The sequence below is a fragment of the Balearica regulorum genome, chromosome 25 (genome assembly GCF_011004875.1).
Source record: "Balearica regulorum gibbericeps isolate bBalReg1 chromosome 25, bBalReg1.pri, whole genome shotgun sequence".
Taxonomy (NCBI): domain Eukaryota; kingdom Metazoa; phylum Chordata; class Aves; order Gruiformes; family Gruidae; genus Balearica; species Balearica regulorum.
In genome coordinates, this window is record NC_046208.1 from 6432726 (window position 1) to 6452079 (window position 19354).

The 19354-nt window shown below is 69.3% G+C and overlaps 4 protein-coding genes across 5 annotated transcripts in view; 1 reads left to right on the forward strand and 3 right to left on the reverse strand.

Moving 5' to 3' along the window:
- Positions 1-3669, reverse strand: part of CSF1 (colony stimulating factor 1) — a 93925-nt gene extending 90256 nt beyond the window's left edge. The window contains exon 1 of the mRNA XM_075776128.1: positions 3664-3669. The gene's annotated coding sequence lies outside the window, so the exon portion shown is untranslated. The remainder of the gene's footprint in view (positions 1-3663) is intronic.
- On the forward strand, positions 3379-6174 carry AMIGO1 (adhesion molecule with Ig like domain 1). Its single transcript, XM_075776127.1, has one exon. It carries the CDS (start codon positions 3949-3951, stop codon positions 5482-5484), a length of 1536 nt encoding a protein of 511 aa, XP_075632242.1. The 5' UTR covers positions 3379-3948; the 3' UTR covers positions 5485-6174.
- A 1023-nt stretch (positions 6175-7197) lies between these two features.
- ATXN7L2 (ataxin 7 like 2) lies at positions 7198-13946 on the reverse strand. Its single transcript, XM_075775915.1, is given in 12 exon segments — positions 7198-7561; positions 8451-8834; positions 8836-9292; positions 9593-9714; positions 9872-10052; positions 10150-10391; positions 10530-10612; positions 11448-11734; positions 11815-12001; positions 12192-12296; positions 12441-12515; positions 13778-13946. Coding segments are annotated over 12 exon segments (2262 nt in total). The 5' UTR covers positions 13902-13946; the 3' UTR covers positions 7198-7546.
- Positions 13947-14587: 641 nt separating this feature from the next.
- SYPL2 (synaptophysin like 2) lies at positions 14588-19215 on the reverse strand. Of its 2 annotated transcripts, XM_075775649.1 has the most exons (6): positions 18862-19214; positions 18364-18435; positions 16733-16857; positions 16040-16241; positions 15748-15939; positions 14588-14996 (listed from the first exon to the last, which is right to left on the reverse strand). In XM_075775649.1, exons 1-6 carry the CDS (start codon positions 18913-18915, stop codon positions 14868-14870), a joined length of 774 nt encoding a protein of 257 aa, XP_075631764.1. In that variant the 5' UTR covers positions 18916-19214; the 3' UTR covers positions 14588-14867. The 2 variants fall into 2 exon arrangements, with proteins under 2 accessions (XP_075631764.1, XP_075631765.1); XM_075775650.1 differs by lacking the exon at positions 18364-18435 and having other exon boundaries at positions 18862-19215.
- Between the last annotated feature and the right edge of the window lie 139 nt (positions 19216-19354).

Consider the following 19354-nt stretch of genomic DNA (forward strand, 5'->3'; position numbering starts at 1 on the left):
CAGGAGGCACCCTGGGGTGGTGGGAAGAAGGGGACACAGGGCAGGTCTGCACGGGGGGGGCACAGAGTGGGGATGGGGATGGGTGCAGGGGGATGCACAGGGCTAGGGGGGCCCTCAGAGGGGCCACAGAGGCCCCTGGCTCTGCCCACCCCCGAACCAGTGCCCCTTCCCTTCCTCCCAGTTCAGCAATGGAGCAACTGGGATTGGGGCAGTGCTGCCCGCCCCCGCCATGCTCTGTGCCTCAGTTTCCCCAGGACACGGCCATTAGTTTGCAAGGCGGGATCCCCATCACTTCCGAGGACCGGTGCCCCCCCCAAAGCCTGCGCAGGCTGCAAACTTCCTCCTGGCAGTGCCCTGGACCCCGTCCCATGGGTGCCTGGGGAGGGGGGACTGAGCGGGCTGAGCGGGCCCCATCCCCGGCCGGTGTGTGGAGGGTGGCGAGTGGCCGGCGGGCGACGCATGTCCCTGCCGTAGGCTCCGCGTGTCACGTGCCCATTGCTAGGTTACGAGGACCCAAAAATAAATCCATCCAAACCAGATTAGAAACGCGGGACCTTGGATGAACCAACCCCATGGTACCGGGGCCCGGCAATGGCTGCCAGTGGCTCCCCGGTCACCGTGGGCACCGGTCGCACCGGCACGTGGTGTCCCAGTGAGCAGGAGTGCCAGGGACCCGCGGGGGCACCCACCCTGTCGCACATCCCCCCCACCTGCCCTGGGTCCATCCCCTGCCCCGTGCAGCAGTGCAGGGGATCGATCCTGCTCCCCAGGGTGAGGGAAAATCCGGGGGGCCCCCGCCTTGTCCTGGGGGGTGCACCAAAATCCAGGCGGGCACCATAACCTGGGTGCCCGCCCTTTCCTGGGTGCCTACCCCAGGCTCACACCCCACTGGCCCCTGTCTCCTCCTGGTGCAGATGGGGGTTCGGCCATGCTGACAGGCCCCCCCAGCACCCCTGAGAGTGGGGAAGGGGCCCTGAGGGTTTTTTCCCCTCCCTGGGGAAACTGAGGCAGAGGGCCGGGGCTGCTTCTGCCCCGTCACGCTGGTGTCAGCGCTGGCTCAGGCAGATTTACGGCTTTGCATCAATAATTCAGCGCCCGGGTGGCTGAGCTGCCGTGGCGCAGCCTCGCAGCTGCCTGTGAATTCCTCCCGCCCCCCGCCCTGTGCTGCCCTGCAGCCGGGGAGAGACCCCCCAACCCCAGGGGCACCCCACACACCCCTGCTCCCCACTGGGCACCCTTCCTGGCACCCGCTCCATGCAAACCCCCAAAACCAGATCCTCAGGCCCCCCCTTGTGCAGAGCCCAGACTGGGTTACCCCCATGGCTCCCCCCAGGGATGTCCTGACCCCCAAAAGGGCTGGCTGCTACCCCCACACTACAGCCCAGCCAGACCCCAGGGGGGCTCAGCATGGCTGGTGCTGGGGCGGGGGGGCTGCCTTGGCATTACGGGGCTCAGGGTGCACCTGGCGCCCCAGCATCAAGGCACAGTGACACCCCAGTACTCCAGCACCCTGCCACCCCAGGACCTCAGCACCCTCTGACACCACGGCACCATGGGCCCCTACCATCCTGTCACCCTGGTACCGAGCACCCCAGCACCCAGGGATACCTGTACCCCAGCAGTCCAGCGTCCCAGCGCCCTGGAACCCCAGCAGCCTGGCGCCCCTGGCACACCCGTACCCCAGCACCCCGGCACCCCTGGCTCCTGCAGCCGTGCCAGCACACCACCGGGGCCACAGTGCTGTGCCGGCTCCCCCCAGGACACCTGGGTCCCTGCCAGGTCCCTACCACAGTGGCACAAGGACAGGGACACCCAGAGCCCACCGGTGGGCCAGGGAGGTTGGGGTGTGGGTGCTCCCAGCCAGGGCACCCCCACCGCAGAAGGGGGGGTCTGGGTGCTGGGTGGGGGCCGGGCTGGGCAGCGGGTGCTGGGCAGGGATTAGCACCCAGATTAAAGCAGAGAAATTGAGGACGATCAAAGGACAAAATTTCCTGTCACTGGCCCAGCAGGTGGGTGGGGGACACAATGGCAGTGGGGGGGGGGACAGCATGGGGTGGCACCTCCTGGGGGCACAGGGTGACGGGCACCCTGGGGGGACCCTGCTCGGTGTTGCAGGGAGCTCCCCTTTAATTACTGTCTTCCCCTCCCAGTAAAAAGCTGCATCATCTCACCCTGGTTTGTTCTGGCTCCTTTCGCTCTAATTTTGGACCCAAAAAAATGGCACAAATGTTTGCATCTAAAAATATGCCTGGGAGGCAGAGACGTGGCCGCGCACACCGGGGGGAGGGTGCGGGGCACCCCTGCCTGACTGGGGGTGGTAACACCCAGGGGTGCCTCTCAGCAGGGACCCCAGGGCAGGATTTGTCCCCTCCATCCTCGGGGTGGTGGGTGGCAGCGGGATGGGGCCAATACCCTGGAATTCGGGCTGGAATGGGGGGTTCTGGGCCAGTGCCGGGGGGTCTGGGCCAGTGCCGTGGGGCGTGGGCTGGCACAGCAGGATGTGGGGCGGTGCCACCAGTGGGTACCAGCACGACAGTGTGGGGCAGCACAGACAGATTTGGGCTGGGGTTGGGAGGAGGGTGGATGGGGCTGGGGATGAAGGTGGGGCTGGGGCTGACATGGGATGGGATGAGGGTGGGGATGGTGTGGGGACTGGGATGGAAATGGGGATGGGATGGGATGGGGATGGGGATGGGGATGGGATGGGATGGGGATGGGGATGGGATGGGGATGGGATGGGGATGGGATGGGATGGGGATGGGATGGGATGGGGATGGGATGGGGATGGGGATGGGATGGTGTGGGGATGGGGATGGGGATGGGATGGGGACGGGATGGGATGGGGATGGGATGGGGATGGGATGGGGATGGGGATGGGATGGGATGGGGATGGGATGGGGATGGGATGGGGACGGGATGGGGACGGGATGGGATGGGATGGGGATGGATGGGGATGGGCTGGGATGAGGATGACAGGGATAAGGGATGACAGGGATGAAGCGATGATGGGGGGTGCCGGCCGAGCGGTGGGTCCCTCCCGGGGGGCGATGCGCGGCCCACGAGGGGTTAAGCGGGCGCTGCTGCCATTGGTCGAGGGCTATGCGGCGGCAGCCAATGGGAATCGGCCGTGCGCGGGGTGCGCCGCGTCGGGGCCGCCCCAGACCCCGTCCCGGGGCCGCGGGTGCGCGCAGCAGCCGGCGCGAGGCCCGGCCCGCTCGGCCCGACTCGGCTCCGGCCGGTTCGGCTACTCTCGGCTCGGCTCGGCTCGGCTCGGCTCGGCTCGGCTCGGTTCGGCCCGGCCCGCTCGGCTCGGCTCGCTCGGCTCGGCTCGGCTCGGCCCGGCTCGCTCGTCTCGTCTCGTCTCGGTTCGGCCCGGCCCGCTCGGCTCCGTTCGGCCCCGCTCGGCTCCGCTCGGCTCGGTTCGGCTCTGCCCGGCTCTGTTCGGCCTCGTTCGGCTCGGCTCGTTTCGGTTCGGCTCGGCTTCCCTTGTCCACTCTCCTCCGCACCGGCCCCGGTACCAGGCCCCGGTAACGCCCCGGGAAGCGGGGGCGGGGGGCGGTGAGCATCCTCCCGCGGGCTCCGTCCGCAGCAGGGCCGGGACCGGGGAGCCAGCGGGGGGGGGGGGCGGCCGGGGCCGCCTCCGCAGCGCGGGAGGGGGAGCGGGGCTGCGGCGGGCGGGAGGCCTGGGACGAGCCGCGACCCGGGTGGGCAGCGACCCACGGGCACGCCGTGACACGGGGTGACAAAGCCACCCCGCGCCGTGACACCGGGTGGGGACCAAGTCTGGTACGTGCTGTGACACTGGGTGACCAACGCCAGCCCTCGCCGCCACACCGGGTGACCGAGCCGCCCCGCGCCGTGACACCGGGTGAGCGGCCAGCCCGGCGCATGCCGTGACACCGGGTCACCAAAGTCACCCCGAGCAAACCAGCCCCGGGGGTCGCAGGCATGCCGGCGCCCCGTCCCCAGCACCCGCGCGACGCCGCGGGGCGGAACGTGGTCGTGGGGAGCGTTGGGGGGCGGGGGACCCCGCTGCCACTAACGCCGCTGCTGCTGGTGCTGGCGCTGCTGCCACCGTGGGGGTCCGCGGGCGGGAGCTGCCCCCCGCGCTGCGTCTGCGCCTCCAACATCCTGAGCTGCTCGCAGGCGGTGCTGAGCTCGGTGCCGGCTCCCCTGCCCCGTTTCACCGCCGTCCTCGACCTCAGCCACAACAACGTCAGCCGGCTGCGCGCCGACTGGGCGCCGGGGCGGCTGGCCCACCTCCACGCCTTGCTGCTGAGCCACAACGGGCTCTCCTTCGTCTCCACCGAAGCCTTCGCCCACGTACCCCACCTCCGGCACCTGGACCTCTCCTCCAACCGTCTCCGGGCGCTGGAGGAAAACCTCTTCAGCGACCTGGCCGAGCTGGAGGTCCTCCTCCTCTACAACAACGAGATCTCCGCCGTGGATCGCACCGCCTTCGATAACCTCGGCCGTCTCCGTAAGCTTTACCTGGGGCAAAACCGTATCGCCCGCTTCCCGTTGGAGCTGCTGCGTGACGGCAGCCGCCTGCCCCAGCTGGCCCTGCTCGACCTCTCGGCCAACCGCCTCCGCAGCTTGCCCGTTGGTGAGCTGCAGGCGCTGCCCGCCTGGCTGCGTGACCGTCTCTACCTGCACGGCAACCCGCTGGCCTGTGACTGCCTGCTTTTCCAGCTGGTTGCCCGCGGTCACCGCCGCCGTTTAAGCGCCGTGATGGATTTTCAGGAGGAGCTGCGGTGTTTGTTGCCGACCGCCCCGGCGCCCGTCGGTATCCTCACCCTGGCCGGCCGGCAACCGCTCAACTGCAGTGAGGCGCGGGAAGCGGTGCTGGAAGCCCACCTGGGTGACACCGTCACCCTGAGCTGCGACACCCGGTTGCAGGGGGTGCGTAACCGACACTGGGTGACGCCGGGAGGCGAGCGGGTGTTGGAGGAAGGGGGTAATGGCAGCGCCGCTCTCCTGGCGAACGGCAGCCTGCAGCTACGGGCGCTGCGCCCCGAGGACGCTGGCACCTATGCCTGCTGGGTGGCGGGTCCCCTCCTCAACGAGACCCTTTACGTGGAGCTGCTGGTGCACAACTTCACCCTGCACGGTCCCCACGACACCCTCAACACCGCCTACACCACGCTGGTGGGCTGCATCCTCAGCGTGGTGCTGGTCCTCATCTACCTGTACCTCACCCCTTGCCGCTGCTGCTGCTGCCGCGGCGCCGACAAGCCACCGGCTCCCCGTGACGACAGTATCAACTCCTCCGTCCTCAGCGCCACTCCAAACCATGCCGCCGGAGTCCCCGGGGAGCCTTGCCGCTCCCGCTCAGCCTCCACTGCTGGCCCCGGGCAGAACGGCAGGTTCAAGGTGGGGGGAACCCCCCAGCCGCCCCCCCGGCACGGCCCCAAGGCGCAGAGGAAGGTGTCCGATCCGGATTCAGTCAGCTCCGTCTTCTCTGACACCCCCATTGTGGTGTAGGGAGGGAGAGGACATCACGGGGACAGTCCCCAGGGACGCCTTGTGTCCCCAGTGGATGCGCTGTGGGGGGCAGCCTGGACGACATGCCATGCCCCCCCGCAGACTGAGCATCGCTGCTGTTCACCCACGCTGGCCTCTGCCAAGGTCACCACCGCCACACCGGCACGGCACCGTGGGACCGTGAGGGACAAGGGGGGTCCTGTGGGGACAGCGTGGCCACAGAATGGCAGGGGGGGCACCGGCCCCGTTGCCCACCGGGCACCACAGGACTGTGGGTGACAGTGCCGGTAACGGTGCCCGGGCCAGCTCAGCGGGTGTCCCCCAGGGATGGCAGCACCAGGGCACCCCCATGCTGCAGGACAGGGAGAAGGGCCCCGGGGGTCCCCCTCCCCAGCCCACCCCCCCCACATCCTCCCCGGCATGTGTATCAAGAAGCATGAGTCCCACCGGGGGGACATGTGCCACCCTGGCCAGCTCTCGGTGAGGGGGGAACGACACAAGGGGCATGTCACCCTGCCAGGTACCCACAGGGTGCAACCCGCCCCCCCCAACATCCTCCTGCCCCCTCCATGCAACCCACAGCCGCAAACCCACAGGGTGTGGGGGAGTGGGACCCTGGGGGCTCCAGCACCCCAAATGGGGGTACCCCCTGGCACCCTTGCAGCCCAGCCTGTGTCCCCCATGTCACCCCCCGGGATGTGTCGCCCCCCCCCCCCCCCCCCCCCCCCCCGTGCTGGCAGCTGCCCGCTCATGCCTTGGCCAAAATAAACGTGTTTTCCTGTCGTACCTGCGCAGCCCTCACCCGTTTTTGGGGGGCTGAAAGCGTCATCCCCAAGATGGGGGCTCCTCGCTGGGGTGGGGAGGGAGGGGGACAGGGACAGCACCACCACACCAGCCCTGTGGGCCCCCCGCTGGGATCGAGGGGTCAGGCTGAGCCAGGGCCCCCACTGCCACCCTGGCCCCCAGCTGGGGTGCAGGGGAGGGTGTGTGTACGGGGGGGGGCAGCAGCAAGGGTTTGGGGGAGGAGGGGGCACCCCCCGATGCACCCACCCCCAGGCCGGGCTGACCCCCCATGCAGCCCTGTGCTCACCCCCCACCCCACTGCCCCCCCCAGCACCCCAATGTCCCCACCGATCCGGACAGTCGTCCCCCCCCAGCCCCCCACAACCCCCTATGGTCCCCAGTACCTCCCCCCCCGCCTCCCCCAGGCCTCCAGCACCCCCCGCGATCTCCCACCCCCGCGGCGGGGCCATGGGGCTGCGCAGAGGCAGCGGGACACACCCGGACACACACACCCGGACACACACACCCCCGGACACCCCCCCCACACACACACACCCCCGGACACACACACCCCCGGACACACACACACACCCCCCCACACCCGGACACACCCACACACACACCCACCCCCACCCCCCCCCACACCCCCCACCCCCCACACACACCCCCACCCCCGTCCCACGGGGGGGGCCGGGGCCACCCCTGTCCCCCTGCCCCCTCAGGGCTCCTGGTGGGCCTGGGGACATCCCCTGCCCTCCCTGGGGACAGCCCAGCCCCTGCTCTGCCCTGGCAGGGCTCTGGGGACACACCAGCCACCACGGGGACCCCCCCCCCGGCCACAGCCCGACCCCTCCACACGCCCTCTGCACTACTTGGCGCTTTTTTTTTTTTCCTTTCTTTTTTTTTTTTTTAAAAAAAAAAGAAACAAAAAACAGCAATAGCAATTCTTATAAATATCCGCGGCCGGCAGTGGCCGGCGTGGTGGCCCGGTGGTGGCCCGGTGGCCAGTCCTGTGCCAGGACCCCCCTGGCCGCAGCCGCCGCCTCTCCCGGGGGCTGGTTTAGCAGCAAGAGAACAGAACTGAGAGTCTTGAGGTATTTTTCTGGAGGTTGGTTTTTTTCCTTGTTTCCTTGGGGGAGGTTGGGTTTTGTTGTTTTGTTTTTTCTTCCCCTTTCATCAGTTTTTCGGCATTTTCCGGTGGGGGCTTCCTCGTGCCTGCAGTGGAGGGACATGGGGAGACACCCGTGCGCAGCGGGGGGTGGCCCCGGTGGCCCCTCCGTTAATGGGCTTTGGACTGCGGGAGAGGAGAGGCGCCGGGTCAGCCCTGGGGACTGACCCTGGGGACAGGGGGAGGTGATGGAGACCCCGGACCCACAGCGGCCCCCGACCAGGTTAGAGTAGCTCCATGGTGGCTCCCCACCCAGGGTTAGGGTGTCCCCAGAGGGAGCATCCCCCACCATGGATGAGTGTGTCCCCACCTCACCCCCCCCCCGAGAGGGTCCCCACAGCATCCACCATCCCCAACCAGGACGTCCCCAGGACTCAAGACCACGGTGTCCCCCAGAGTGTCCCCTACCCTGTGCCGGGGGGGTACACAGAGTGTCCCCATGGTGCCCCTCACCTGGGACATGGGTACTCCCATGGCATCCCCCCCTGGGGCTGAAGCATCCCAGAGGGTCCCTATGGTGTCCCCTACCTGGAACACGGGTGTCCCAGAGGGTCCCCGCGGTGCCCTCCACCCAGAGCCACAGCGTCCCCAAGGGTCCGCACAGCAGCCACCACCCATGACCCAAAGACCCAAGACCACGGTGTCCCCCAGCATCCCCTTCGCGGCGCCAGGGGGTCCCCAGGGGGTCCCCAAGGTGTCCCTCACCTGGCCATGGGTATCCCCAGAGGGTCCCCATGCCATTCCCTGCCCGGACCCATGGTGTCCCTGTGGTCCCACCCCCCCCCCCAGGACCAGGGTGTCCCTCAGGACACGGGTGCGCACAAGCAGACCTGGGAGGTGGGTCCCACCTCGTCCCCTGTGGGTGCTGGTGGCCCTGGGGGGTCCCCCCAAGTCAGCACACAGCATCACACCCTGACGCTGCTCTGCACCCCAAAGAGCACCCTGAACATCCGCTCCCTCCCCCCAGCTCAGCAGAGACCCCCCCCCAGCATGCCCCCCCCCATCTCAGCCCTACCTTCAGGGCACTCCGCTTCTCCTCGAAGCCCGGGGGGGTTCCCAGCTTCTTCCTGCGGACAGAGCTGCCCGAGTCGGGGGGGGCCGAGCTGGGGGGCGGCAGGGGGCCGGGCAGGGAGGGCACAGGCTTGGGCTTGACGGGCCGGCAGTACGTGGCCGCGTTCTTGCGCTTCTTGACCTCGTCGTCAGAGATACAACGGGGGGGTGGCGGCGGCACCCCCGGTCCGTGCAGTGGGGAGCCTCGGGGGTCCACGGCAGCGGTGGCGGGTGGGTCGCGGCAGTCCGGGGGGGTGAGTCGTTTCACCCGCGTCGTGCCGTTGAGGACGGTGGCGGAGGAAGAAGCCGGACAACCCGGAGGGGTGGGTTTCGTCTTGCCGGGGGGGGACCGAAACCTGGCAGCCGGGGTTTTTGCTTTTGACGCCGTCCCCTGAACAGGTCCGTTTATAGGGTGGGCCGCCGGCGGCGAGAGGGGGCTTCCGTTTGCGGGTATCCGACTCCATCCCACCGGCTGCTTCCCGGGCTCGGGAAGATTTGCTGGCCTTGGTGGAAGGCAACTTGCTGAAGGAGGGCGAGGGGATGTTGGCAGGCAGCGGGGAGGTGATGGACTGGCTGCCGCCCCCCCCGCACTCCGGCTGGCTGCAGGCGGCCGCTGCGTGGGGGGACCCCACCGTGTAGTTGAGGCTGGCGGGAACCCGGCCCTCCCGGGTGCCGGGGGGGGCCGCCACCGACGAGGTCCGTGGGGGGGGTGAGGGGGTCGGGGCGACGGGGCCGCAGGGGGAGGCGGTGGGGCTGGGGGGGGCCAGGGCGGTGTGGAGAGGGGGCTCAGCAGCTGGAGGGATCTTCCTGCAGGAGGGGAGGGGAAGGGTGAGACGGGATCCCCCCCAAATCCCCGCTCCCATCCCTGACCCCTGCCACATGCCCCCCCCCCCCCCAAATTCAGGGAGGGAGGGGTGAGACAGGAGCCCCCCCCCCTCCAAATTCCCACTCCCATCCTTGCCCCACCAATTCGGGTACACCCCCTCCACACCACGCTGGCACCCTGGGGAAGGCAAACCCTCCCTTGGGGGCGGGCAGCTTTGCACCCTGGCACCCAGCAGCACCCCCCAGCCCCTGCTGCCCCCCCCCCCCGCGCCTCCCCCTCACCTCCACATGTGGGAGCTGAGGTGCCGCTCCAGCATGGAGCCCAGCGCCGAGCAGAAGCGGTCGAGCCGCCGGTTGAAGACGTAACAGCCCGGGCTGACCAGGCGGCTCCCGAAGGTGCAAAACTGCAGGGGGGGGAAGGACACACAACATGGACACAGCATGGTCAGCATGGCCCCCCCAGATGCCCCACCCAGGGTATCCCATCGCTGCGGGATGCAGCTGGGTGGGCTCATGGTGGGGCTGGGGGTCCCCAACCCGCCCCGGGGTCCCCTCACTCACCGCCTGGGGCCGTGGCGGGCGCGTGGGGGGGTGGGGGGGCTCCTCGCCCCCCTCCTCCTCGCTCTCCTCGCTCGACACCCGGCTGCCCCCCTTGGGCAGGGGGAAGGGGAACACCCCCGTGCCCCCCTCCCCAGAGGCAGCCGGCACATCCTCAGGATCGCTGTCGGAGGAAAGCCGGGCCCTGTGCCGGAGAGGGGGTGGTGAGAGATTTTTGGGATGCCTGATACGGGGGGTGTCCCCCCACCCCCTTGCCCCCACCCGGATGCCAGGGTCCTCACCTGGGGAGCAGGCAGTGGGAGTGGGGCGGCTTCACTCGGCAGGGAGAGGTGCCGGGGGGGCCGGCGGGGGGCTGCGGCAGCGAGGAGGGGTCCTGCTGGGGGGGGAGCAGCGGTTCCTTCCCGGGGGGGCTCCTCTCCTTCGGGGACTCGCCCTTGCGGGAGCTGGCCTTCAGCTCGGCCACCAGCACGTCAAAGTCCTTGGCCCGACCCTGCACCTCGCGGCGCTGGTGAACCGAGTGGATCTGTGCCGGGCGACAGCGGGGAGGGGCTCAGGGGGGGTGACAAAACACCCGCCGGGATCCCCCCAGAAACCTCTGGGCAGGATGACGGTGTGTGTCCGTGCCCCCAGCATTTCCCCCCCTTCCCCGGCATCCCTCTACCTTGCAGGTCAGCAAGCGGGTGCAGATCTTCTTGGTGTCGGGGTTGAGCACGCCGCACTGCCTGTTCAGGTCGCACTCCTTGCCTGCGGGCAGAGGAAGGCAGCGGGATGCCGGGGGGCCCGGGGGGGGGGCGAGCTGTGTGGATGGAGGGGGGAGGAGCAAGTGCTTTGCCCTGCCGTGTCCGGCCCCGGTTGAGGTTTCCAAAGGTATGGATGGCAGGACGAGAGCGGTGGCGGCAGGGGGGCTCCGGCGGCTGCAGGGGGGGGCATGGCCTCACCAGGACCACTGCCGGCCGGCCGTGGTGGTGGTGGGGGCTCTGCGGGGGTCACCCCAACCCACCCCAGCCAGGGCTGGAGATGGAGACACCCCCTCCTCGGAGCGAGAGGCCACAGCATCCCCACTCCGGGGAGGCGAACAACCCCAAGAGCTCATTGCGGGGGGGGGGGCTGCTGTCTCCTTGCCCCCCCCCCCTTCCACCTCCCTCCCAGGACGAGCTTCCCCCCCCCCATTTCACCCCCAGCCTGGGTTCTGCTAATGGCATCGCTCACTGTCGCCCCAGAGTGCCCGCGAGCACCGCAGCATCTGTCCGACTCCCATATCTGGGGGGGGGGGACCGGGGATGTGAAGGGGGGGGTTCAACCCTGGCTCACACTCTTGCCGCACGCCGCCACCGCCGTTCCTCCGGGCCAGCCAGCACCGCGGGCAGAGACCCTAAACCTGCCGGGTGAACGGAGCTGCGGTCAGGGCACGGCCCCTCCGGGTGCAGGAGGAGAGGTGGGAGATGCCCCCTCGGTACCTACCCCACTGTCAGACCCGGCCGCCGAAATAACGGGACCGGGATGCCACGCTGGGATCCGGTGCCGTGCGGCACCGACCTGCTGCCCCCACCCCGTCGCCGGCAAGGAAAGGGGGACTCACGCGCCAGCTTCTTGTGGGATCTGGGGGGCGGCTTGGAAGCACCCACGTCCTTCTCCCCTGGGGCGGGTGCGCTCTCCGGCTTGCACCCTGGGCCGTCGGCGGGCATCGCCGAATCCCCCCCGACCCCGGCTGGCGCCGGGGGCTCTTTTGGCACCGCGGCGGTGGCGGGTTTCCCCATGGGTTCCTTGGAGTTGGTGTGTACGGCTTTGGGGGGCACCTTGATCCCGTGCCCGTCCGGTTTGGGGATGCTGGGAATCTTCTCCAGGTTCACCACGGGCACGAACAAGCTGGGGAGAGAATTTGGGGGGGGGCGGTGAGAGCGGCCCCGTGGCACAGAAGGGGCAGAGCCGCCCGTCCCGGTCCTCACCAGAGGTTGTTGTCCTTGTCTGGCCGCTCGGGCAGGGGCTGGACTCGCCCGCGGGCACCGGGGGACTTTTCCCGCAGCGCCTTGGCCGTGCCGGGGGTCCCGCTGGCCGCTGGCTGCCCGTTGACGGCGACGTGGCACTTGGCGGCGGCACGGGCATACAGCTTGCTGAGCGGGCCGTGGCGGCGTTCTGCTGGGACAGGGTGGGATGGGCCGGGGGGGAGCCTGGCATTAGCCCGCACCGGGGGTCCCACTGCTGTGAGCCCCCCAGCCTGGGCTGCACCGGCATAGCCGGCCCCGGCTGCCTGCCCGTGTCCCTCCCGGTGCCGGAGAGGAGGCTGTGGTGGGGGATGACCGTGCCCAGAGCCCCCCCGGCTCACCGCAGTGCTTCTGGAAGGCCTGGGGCTTCACCACCTGGCTGCAGTGGTTGCAAACCACCAGGTAAAACTCGTCGTGCGCTGGGCAGTGGCCAAAGATGTTCATGTCTGTGGTGTGAGAGTTCGGTGAGCAGCGCGGCACGGCTCTCACTGTGTCTCGGTGCCGTGGAAGCGTCACAGCACGAGAGTCTGGGCTGGAAGGCAAGTACAGCCCCAAAACATCGGCTTTTCTCCCCAAAGGAGGGAGCTTACCTTCCTTAATCAGGGTCATGGCGTCCAGTTTCTTGCTGCCGCTCTTCCCGCTCTCCTCCAGCTCCGACCCTGATCCTGCCGGAGACAAAACCCCATCAGCAGCGGCCGGCACGGGGACGGTCCCGGCTTCCCCCGGCCACATCCAGCATCGGGTGAGGCCGCTGAGTCCTCGCAGCTGGCAGCACCGTCGCTCCCGGCCATCAAACTCCACCGGGGCTCCCGGAACACTTAAAGCAGCTAAAATGAGACCAGAGGGACGGATCTATCCCAGGACGAGGGTTGGCCCCGCCGCGTGCCATTGCCTCTGAAGTCCCCGTCCCACCACGCTGTGCCATACCCTTACCGACAACCCGCCAGCGGGGTGCGGGTGCCTGGGGACAGCCCCGTCCTGGCTGGGATGTGACCGGGGGCAGCCCCAGACACCCCTGGGGACACCTCAGTCCCCATCCGGCGGTGGCCCTGCAGCCCGTGTCCTCGCCAGCCGTGCCAGGCAGGTGTCCCGGCCCCAGCCGGCTGCACCAGACTCTGCCGCGGGGAAACCGATGTCCACCAGGCCAGCGGTGACGGTGTCCCAGCCAGCTGTGCCGCACTGGGTGCCCAGTGCCATCCTGCAGTGCTATACTGGGCACCCAGTGCTGTCTGGCTGTGCCATACTGGGCGCCCAGTCCATCCCCAGTCCTATCAGGCCATGCCATACTGGGCGCCCAGTCCCGTCTGGCTGTGCCATACTGGATATGCAGTCCTGCCCAGCCGCGCCATACCAGGTGCCCAGTCCCAATCAGCAGCGCCATACTGGGCACCCAGTCCTGTCCAGCCATCCCACACTGGGTGCCCAGTCCCGCATGGCCGTGCCATACTGGGAGCCCACGCCGTGCCCGCCAGCTGCCCGGTACCGTCCAGTCGCGATGTGGGGCACAGGCGGGGCAGTGCCCTCTGCCTGGTCCAGGGTAACGGCGGCAACTGGTTCCCAGTTTGGGCTACCCAGTTCCTGGTCCAGGCTACCCAGCGCCCACTGCACCCAGGGGTATCTGGCACCTGGTAACTGGCTCCCAGTAACGGGCGCAGCTTTCCCAGTGACCAGACTGGGGTGCCCCACGCCCGCTCTGGCTGCCCGGTGCGGAGTGCCCGATTCTCGGTAGGCGGTGCGGAGCTCCCGCCGCCCCGGTTCCCGGTGCAGGATGCCCAGTTCCCAGTGCCGGCTGCCCGTTGCGGGGCACCTTGCTGCCCGCCTACCGCGCGGCGGCGCTAGGACCGGGGGGCGGCGGGCGCGGCACCGTTCGCGGCAACCCCCCCCCCCCCCCCCTCCCGCCACCGCCGCCGCCGCCGCCGCCCCTCACCCGGCTCGGCCGGCGGCCCGGCCCGCTCCACCCAGGCGCTCCAGCTCTGCCCCGCGAACTCGTCGAGGCTGGGCAGCCGCCGCTCCGCCGCCATCGCCGCCGCCGCGCGCCCACGAGCCGCCATCGCCGCCGCGGGAACGCGCCCGCGCGCTCCCCCCCCCCCCCCCGGCCACCGCCGCCGCCGCCGCCGCTGCTGCCGCCGCCCCCGCCCCGCGCGCGCCCCCACCCATGCGCCGCGCGCCCCCGCCCGCCCCGCGGCACCACGGGCGGTGTAGTCCCGCCCCGCCCGGGGGCTGCCCCGCACCGGCGCCGTCCCGGGACACCCGCCAAGCCCGGGCGACAGACCGGATGGGGCCCGGCGGTCCGCGTACCCCTACAGGGGGCTGGACTCCGGGGGTGACATATAGCCCCTATACCGGGCTGGGGTGCCCCTACAGGGGGCTGGACTCCCGGGGCGACATATAGCCCCTATACCGGGCTGGCGGTTATATATTCTCCCAATACTGGGCTGGGGACCTGGGAGTATTCCTGTGCGGGGCTGGACTCCCAGGGGTAACATATATCGCCTATATGGGACTGGGGATCTAGGGGTATCCCTATATACAGCTGGACAGCCAGGCATTATATACATTCCCTATACAGACCCAAGGGTTACCCCTGTACAGTGCTGGATTCCCAGGGGTTACATATAGCCCCGACACAGGGCTGGACAGCCAGGGGTTATATATGCTTTATATGGAGCAGGACACCCAGGTACTGTACATACCCCCTGTACAGAGCCAGACACCAGGGGTATATATACCCCTATACAGAGCTGGGACCCAGGACTTTTATATGCCCCCGAACAGACGTGGACGCCCCGGGGTTACACATAGAGCCCCCCCATACAGAACGGGACACCCAGGGTTACGCAGACCCCTATATACAGCCAGGCAGCAGCGGTTAATGCGCCCTGCCTGGGATTATGCATCCCTACAGCATCCATACCCCCTTGCCCCGCGTCTCCAACCCTGGGGCCAGTGACACCCCGTCCCCGGGCTGGCGGCCGGCGCGAGGTCCCGGGGGACAGGTGGGACCCCCCCGGTTGCGGCTACTGCTTGTCGATGGCGCCCTGCTCGGCGGCGCTGTCGCGGGGCGCAGCCTGCGCCTGCCACGACGTCTCCTTCAGCACGAACCAGCAGTTCCCGGCCCACAGCAGAAAGTTGATGAAGCCAAAGAGCTGGGGGGGAGAAAAGAGAGCCCCGGCAGGGGGCACCCACGGGTGAGCCTCGGGCGCCTCACGCACCCCATATGCCCCGTGTACCCCACGCACCCTGTGCACGTTGTGCACCCCGTGCAGTCCATGCACCGTGTGCCCCATGCAACCCGTGCACCCCACGTGCCCTGTGCGCACCATGCACCCCATGCACTCCGTGCACCCCATGCAACCCATGCACCCCATGCAACCCATGCACCCCGTGTGCTTCGTGCACCCCATGCACCTCATGCGCCCTGTGCACCCCCTGTGCTTCACGCACCCTGTGCACCCCATGCACCTCATCTGCCCCATGTAACCTGTGTGCCCCATGTGCCCTGTGCACCCTGCGCGCCCATGCCAGGGGCTGCATCACCACTGTCCACCCCGGCGTGGGGGGTCCCCTGTGGCTGGGTGGGGGGGGGTGTCTCATGGGGGTGCAGGATGGGTCCCATGTCCCATGGCACCAACACGGAGTCAGCACCGTGGCCATGGAGTGTGTGCGCATGTTTGCGCCGCTCACGAATCCAGCGTGCGTATGCACGCACAAGGGCTTGCGGGTGTGAGCATACACGTGTGCATGCGTGCATGTGCCAGCATGTTCACATGTGCATGTGCTTTTTCACATGTACACGTGTGTGCGCATTCACGTGCATGGGTTTGGCAAGCATGCGCAGGCATCCACACGCATGTGCGTGCCTGCGAGCATCGGTGTGTACCGGCGCCCAGCTCTCACCACGGAGATGTTGGCCAGCCCCATGGCCGGCGTGGTGCCGGCGTTGCAGACCACCTCCTGGCCCTGGCAAACCCCCATGGCGGCGATGAGGCTGGCGGGCCGCGTGGCTGCCTTCACGTCGGTGAGCCCCTTGCCCCATGCTGCTGCCGCCACCAGCCAGAAGAAGGCAAAGCAGATGGTGACACAGAAATCCTGCCGGGATGGGAACACCGGGCTCAGCCCCAACCCTGGCACAGAGCGGCGCAGGATCTGTCCCGTGTGTGTGTCCCCCCCAGGGATGCAGCCCCCTTACCGCGAAGGGGAGCTTCTTATTTTCGCCGTAGAGGGAATGAAAGCGCAAGTAGAGCACCAAAGCTGCCATGGCATAGAGGAAGGAGAAGACCCCTAGGGTCACGAAAAATTCAGCGGGAGCAGAGAAATCGCCGACGAGGTGCAGGGTGTGGGTCTCCGACTCCCCCTCACAGTCTGGCATCTCGAAGGGGATCTGGTATAACCTGGGACAGTGGGAGAGGGATGTCGGGTGGTCCGGGAACGGAGGGGACAATGGGGAATGGCTCTGCCAGCCTGAAACAACCGCACGGGGGTTGTTGGAGGGCACGGACCCGCTGCCGGCTCGGAACCCAGACCCTTTGCTGCGGTCTGGTGCCCAGGCACGGGGCCGGTGGCTGAGGGAAGGGGTTAAAACTGTGACTCATGGCTGGCCTGGCTCCGTCCTGGCCTTCCCTGATTAATGAGGATCCTCCCGCCCCCCCGACGGTGTTGGGAACTGGAGCCGGGTGATGTCTTGCAGTGCTGGGGGTGCAGAGTGTCCCTGGCCGGACACGGCACCTCCCTGCCCACAGGGACCGTGGTTGCGGTCCCACAGGGGTCCCAGCAGCGGGGATGGGGTTTAACCCCAACCCCGCACCCCACATCCCCCCCCAGCTCGCTGTGGAGCCGCACCAGAGAGGGTTCCTGGGGGGGTCTGGACTCGGCGCCCCCTCACCTGAAGGGGTACCCGAACTGGACGGAAATGGCGCTCATCTCTTTGGTTTCACCACCGCAGTTTACCGTTGCCCCGGTCTCACCGCTGAAGGAGCCGCAGGTCCCGAAGGCGAAGATGGCAAAGAGCTGCGGGAGAGGATCAGCGGGGGGGGGGGGTACCTGCTCGAGACCCTGGGGACCCCCCCACCCTGGGAGGGGGAGATGCACCCAACCGGTCCCGCTTGGGGTTTGCACCCGCAGCACTGAGTCATGGTGGCCGCGGTGGCACAGGACGAGCTGCCGCCCCACAGCCACGGGCCTCACGCGCCGGCACCGGGGCTGCCGCCGACACCGGGCTTTGCAGCTGGATTTGCTGAACGCAGGGGCAGCAGCGGCAGGCGATGTTCCGGCGGGAGCAGCGAGGCCAAACCCTCCCCCCCCCTTTATTCTAGGCACTGTGCTGAGCACCGGAGCGGGTTTGCGGCGAGCCAGGAGCATCCCCATGGTGGGACCCCCGGGGTCGTCCCGCCAGCATCCGTCCCCTTCCCTGGGGAGCCGCCGCCACCGTGTCCCGTCCCTCGGCGCCAAGCTGCTCTCATCTCCGGCGGAGGGTGCCGGGAAAACGCGATTCCCAAATAGTTTTCTGGCAACTCATCCTGGCTGAGCTCACGGCTTCCCGGGACCGGCCGGGTGAAGGGGGGAAGCTGAGCGGCCAGGCCTGATGCCGTAGGGATGGGCAGGCCCACGTACAGCACCAAGAGTTGAAGCAGAAGCATCGGCAGCCACCCCGTGGACTTTCTTCCTGCTTTCGGTTTTGGGGCGTCTATGCACATGGGGCCTGATCCTGCATGTCGGCACTGCTGGCAGGGGGTGCCCAGCGCCTCCCCGGGTGGGATTATCCACAGCAGAGAGCCACGGGATCAGGGGAAAAGCCCCCTTGACCCGGCTCCTCTGGGTTGGAGATGTCCAAACGGGTCCAGCCTCATGCGCCGAGGATGAGCACACATCCCCCCCCCCCCCTCCCCGTGCCTCAGTTTCCCCAGTGCTGGCACCCAGACGTGGGGCCAGCTGAGAGCCCCCCGGCTACGGCGAGGCCGTGCCGCAGAAATGCCACCCTGAAATACAATCCCGCAGCCATTCATAGCACGGCCGGGCCAGGGCCGGGGCCGTGGGCACTTGGCTCCCCCCATCCTCAGGGTTCCCCCCTCCTGGGGCCCACTGACCCCCAGCCCCCCCCCCGCCACCTGCCTGGTGCCCCCCGAGCCCGTGGGAATGACAGGGACCCGGCACCCCGATGTCACCGTCCCCTCCGGCATGGCCGGGCAAAGCCACCTGCTCAAGGTCACCGGGGGGGCCGCGTGGCCCAAACCCAGGCGTCTGGGCAGCCCCGTACCCCTCCGCCCCCGGAGCCCCCCTGGGATGGGGTCCCCACGCCCGAGGGTGCCGGTGCGGGGGAGGTTCTGGAGGGGGTCCAGGGTCCCCCTTGTCGGGGGTGGCGGCACTTTAGAAAGCAACGGGGCACCCGAAATCTGGGGGTGGGGGGAACGTGCTGGACAGGGGTCCCTGGGGACCAGCACCCCTGGGCGCACTGTGCCCGGGGGGGGTGTCCTGTTGCCAGGATCAGGCCCGGGGGGGGCACGGAGGAGGACTCACCCATTCCAGCACCTTGATGAAGCCCAGGGGCTCCTGGAGGCGGCCCCAGCGCAGCCCACCCAGGACACGGTCCTGCAGGGAGAGAGCGGCGGGAGCCGGGGCACCGGGGCAGCACCGGCGGCTGATCCGGGGGACCGGGGGGCTGCTCCGAGTGGGGGGATGCACCGGGGGACCGGGGGGGCTGTCCCGGGGCACCGGGGGATGCACCGGGGGACCGGCTGCCCCGGGGGACCGGGGAGCTGTTCCGAGGGGCTGGGCCGGTTGGGGGGATGCACCGGGAGACCGGGAGGCTGCAACGGGAGTTGCCCCAGACGGGGGGGGCTGCACCGGGGGACCGGGTTGCCGCACCGGCCACGGCACCAGAACAGCGGAGGGCTGCACCGGGGGACCGGGAGGCTGCACCGGGAGTAGTCCCGGGGAACTGTGCCGAGGCATCGAGGGGCCGCACCGGGAGACTGCCCCGGGCACCGGGGCGGGGGTGTCACACCGGAGCCCTACCTGGAGCCGGGGCGCTTTGTCGCCGGCCGCGGGGGGGGCGCCGGGCTCCGACATGGCCGGGCCGGGGGCGGTCGGTGCTGCCTCCACCGCCCTCTGGGACCGCTCCGCTGTCAGAGCCGCCACCGGGCACCCCACCGCCCCCGGGGCAGTCAGCACGGCCCCGCCCCCAGGCAAGGCCCCCGGTCCGCCCCCGGACACCTCCGGGACAACCCCCCGGCCCGGTCCGCCCCGCGCGGACCCGGCCCCCCCCGGGAGTGTCCGTCCGTCCGTCCGTCCTCGGCTCGTCCGACCCCCAACCAGTCTCCCTGTGCCCCATAGCGCTGGAACGGGACGGAGACCGTGCCGGCACCCGGCTCCCGGTGCGGTGCCGACGGTCCCGTTACCGGCCTCCTCACGGCCGGTAACGGGACCGTCGGCACCGCACCGGGAGCCGGGTGCCGGCACAGCCCCGGAGGACCCTGCGGTATTCGGATGCCCCGGTACCCCCGCCCCG

Excerpts from the sequence above, each read along its gene's own strand:
- AMIGO1 (XM_075776127.1), top strand. The coding sequence starts at position 3,949 with ATGCCGGCGCCCCGTCCCCAGCACCCGCGCGACGCCGCGGGGCGGAAC.
- SYPL2 (XM_075775649.1), bottom strand. The coding sequence starts at position 18,915 with ATGTCGGAGCCCGGCGCCCCCCCCGCGGCCGGCGACAAAGCGCCCCGG. Across the intron at positions 18,436-18,861 it reads ACAAAGCGCCCCGGCTCCAG|GACCGTGTCCTGGGTGGGCT; the intron begins GTAGGGCTCCGG and ends CTCTCCCTGCAG. Across the intron at positions 16,242-16,732 it reads CAGTTCGGGTACCCCTTCAG|GTTATACCAGATCCCCTTCG; the intron begins GTGAGGGGGCGC and ends CCACTGTCCCAG.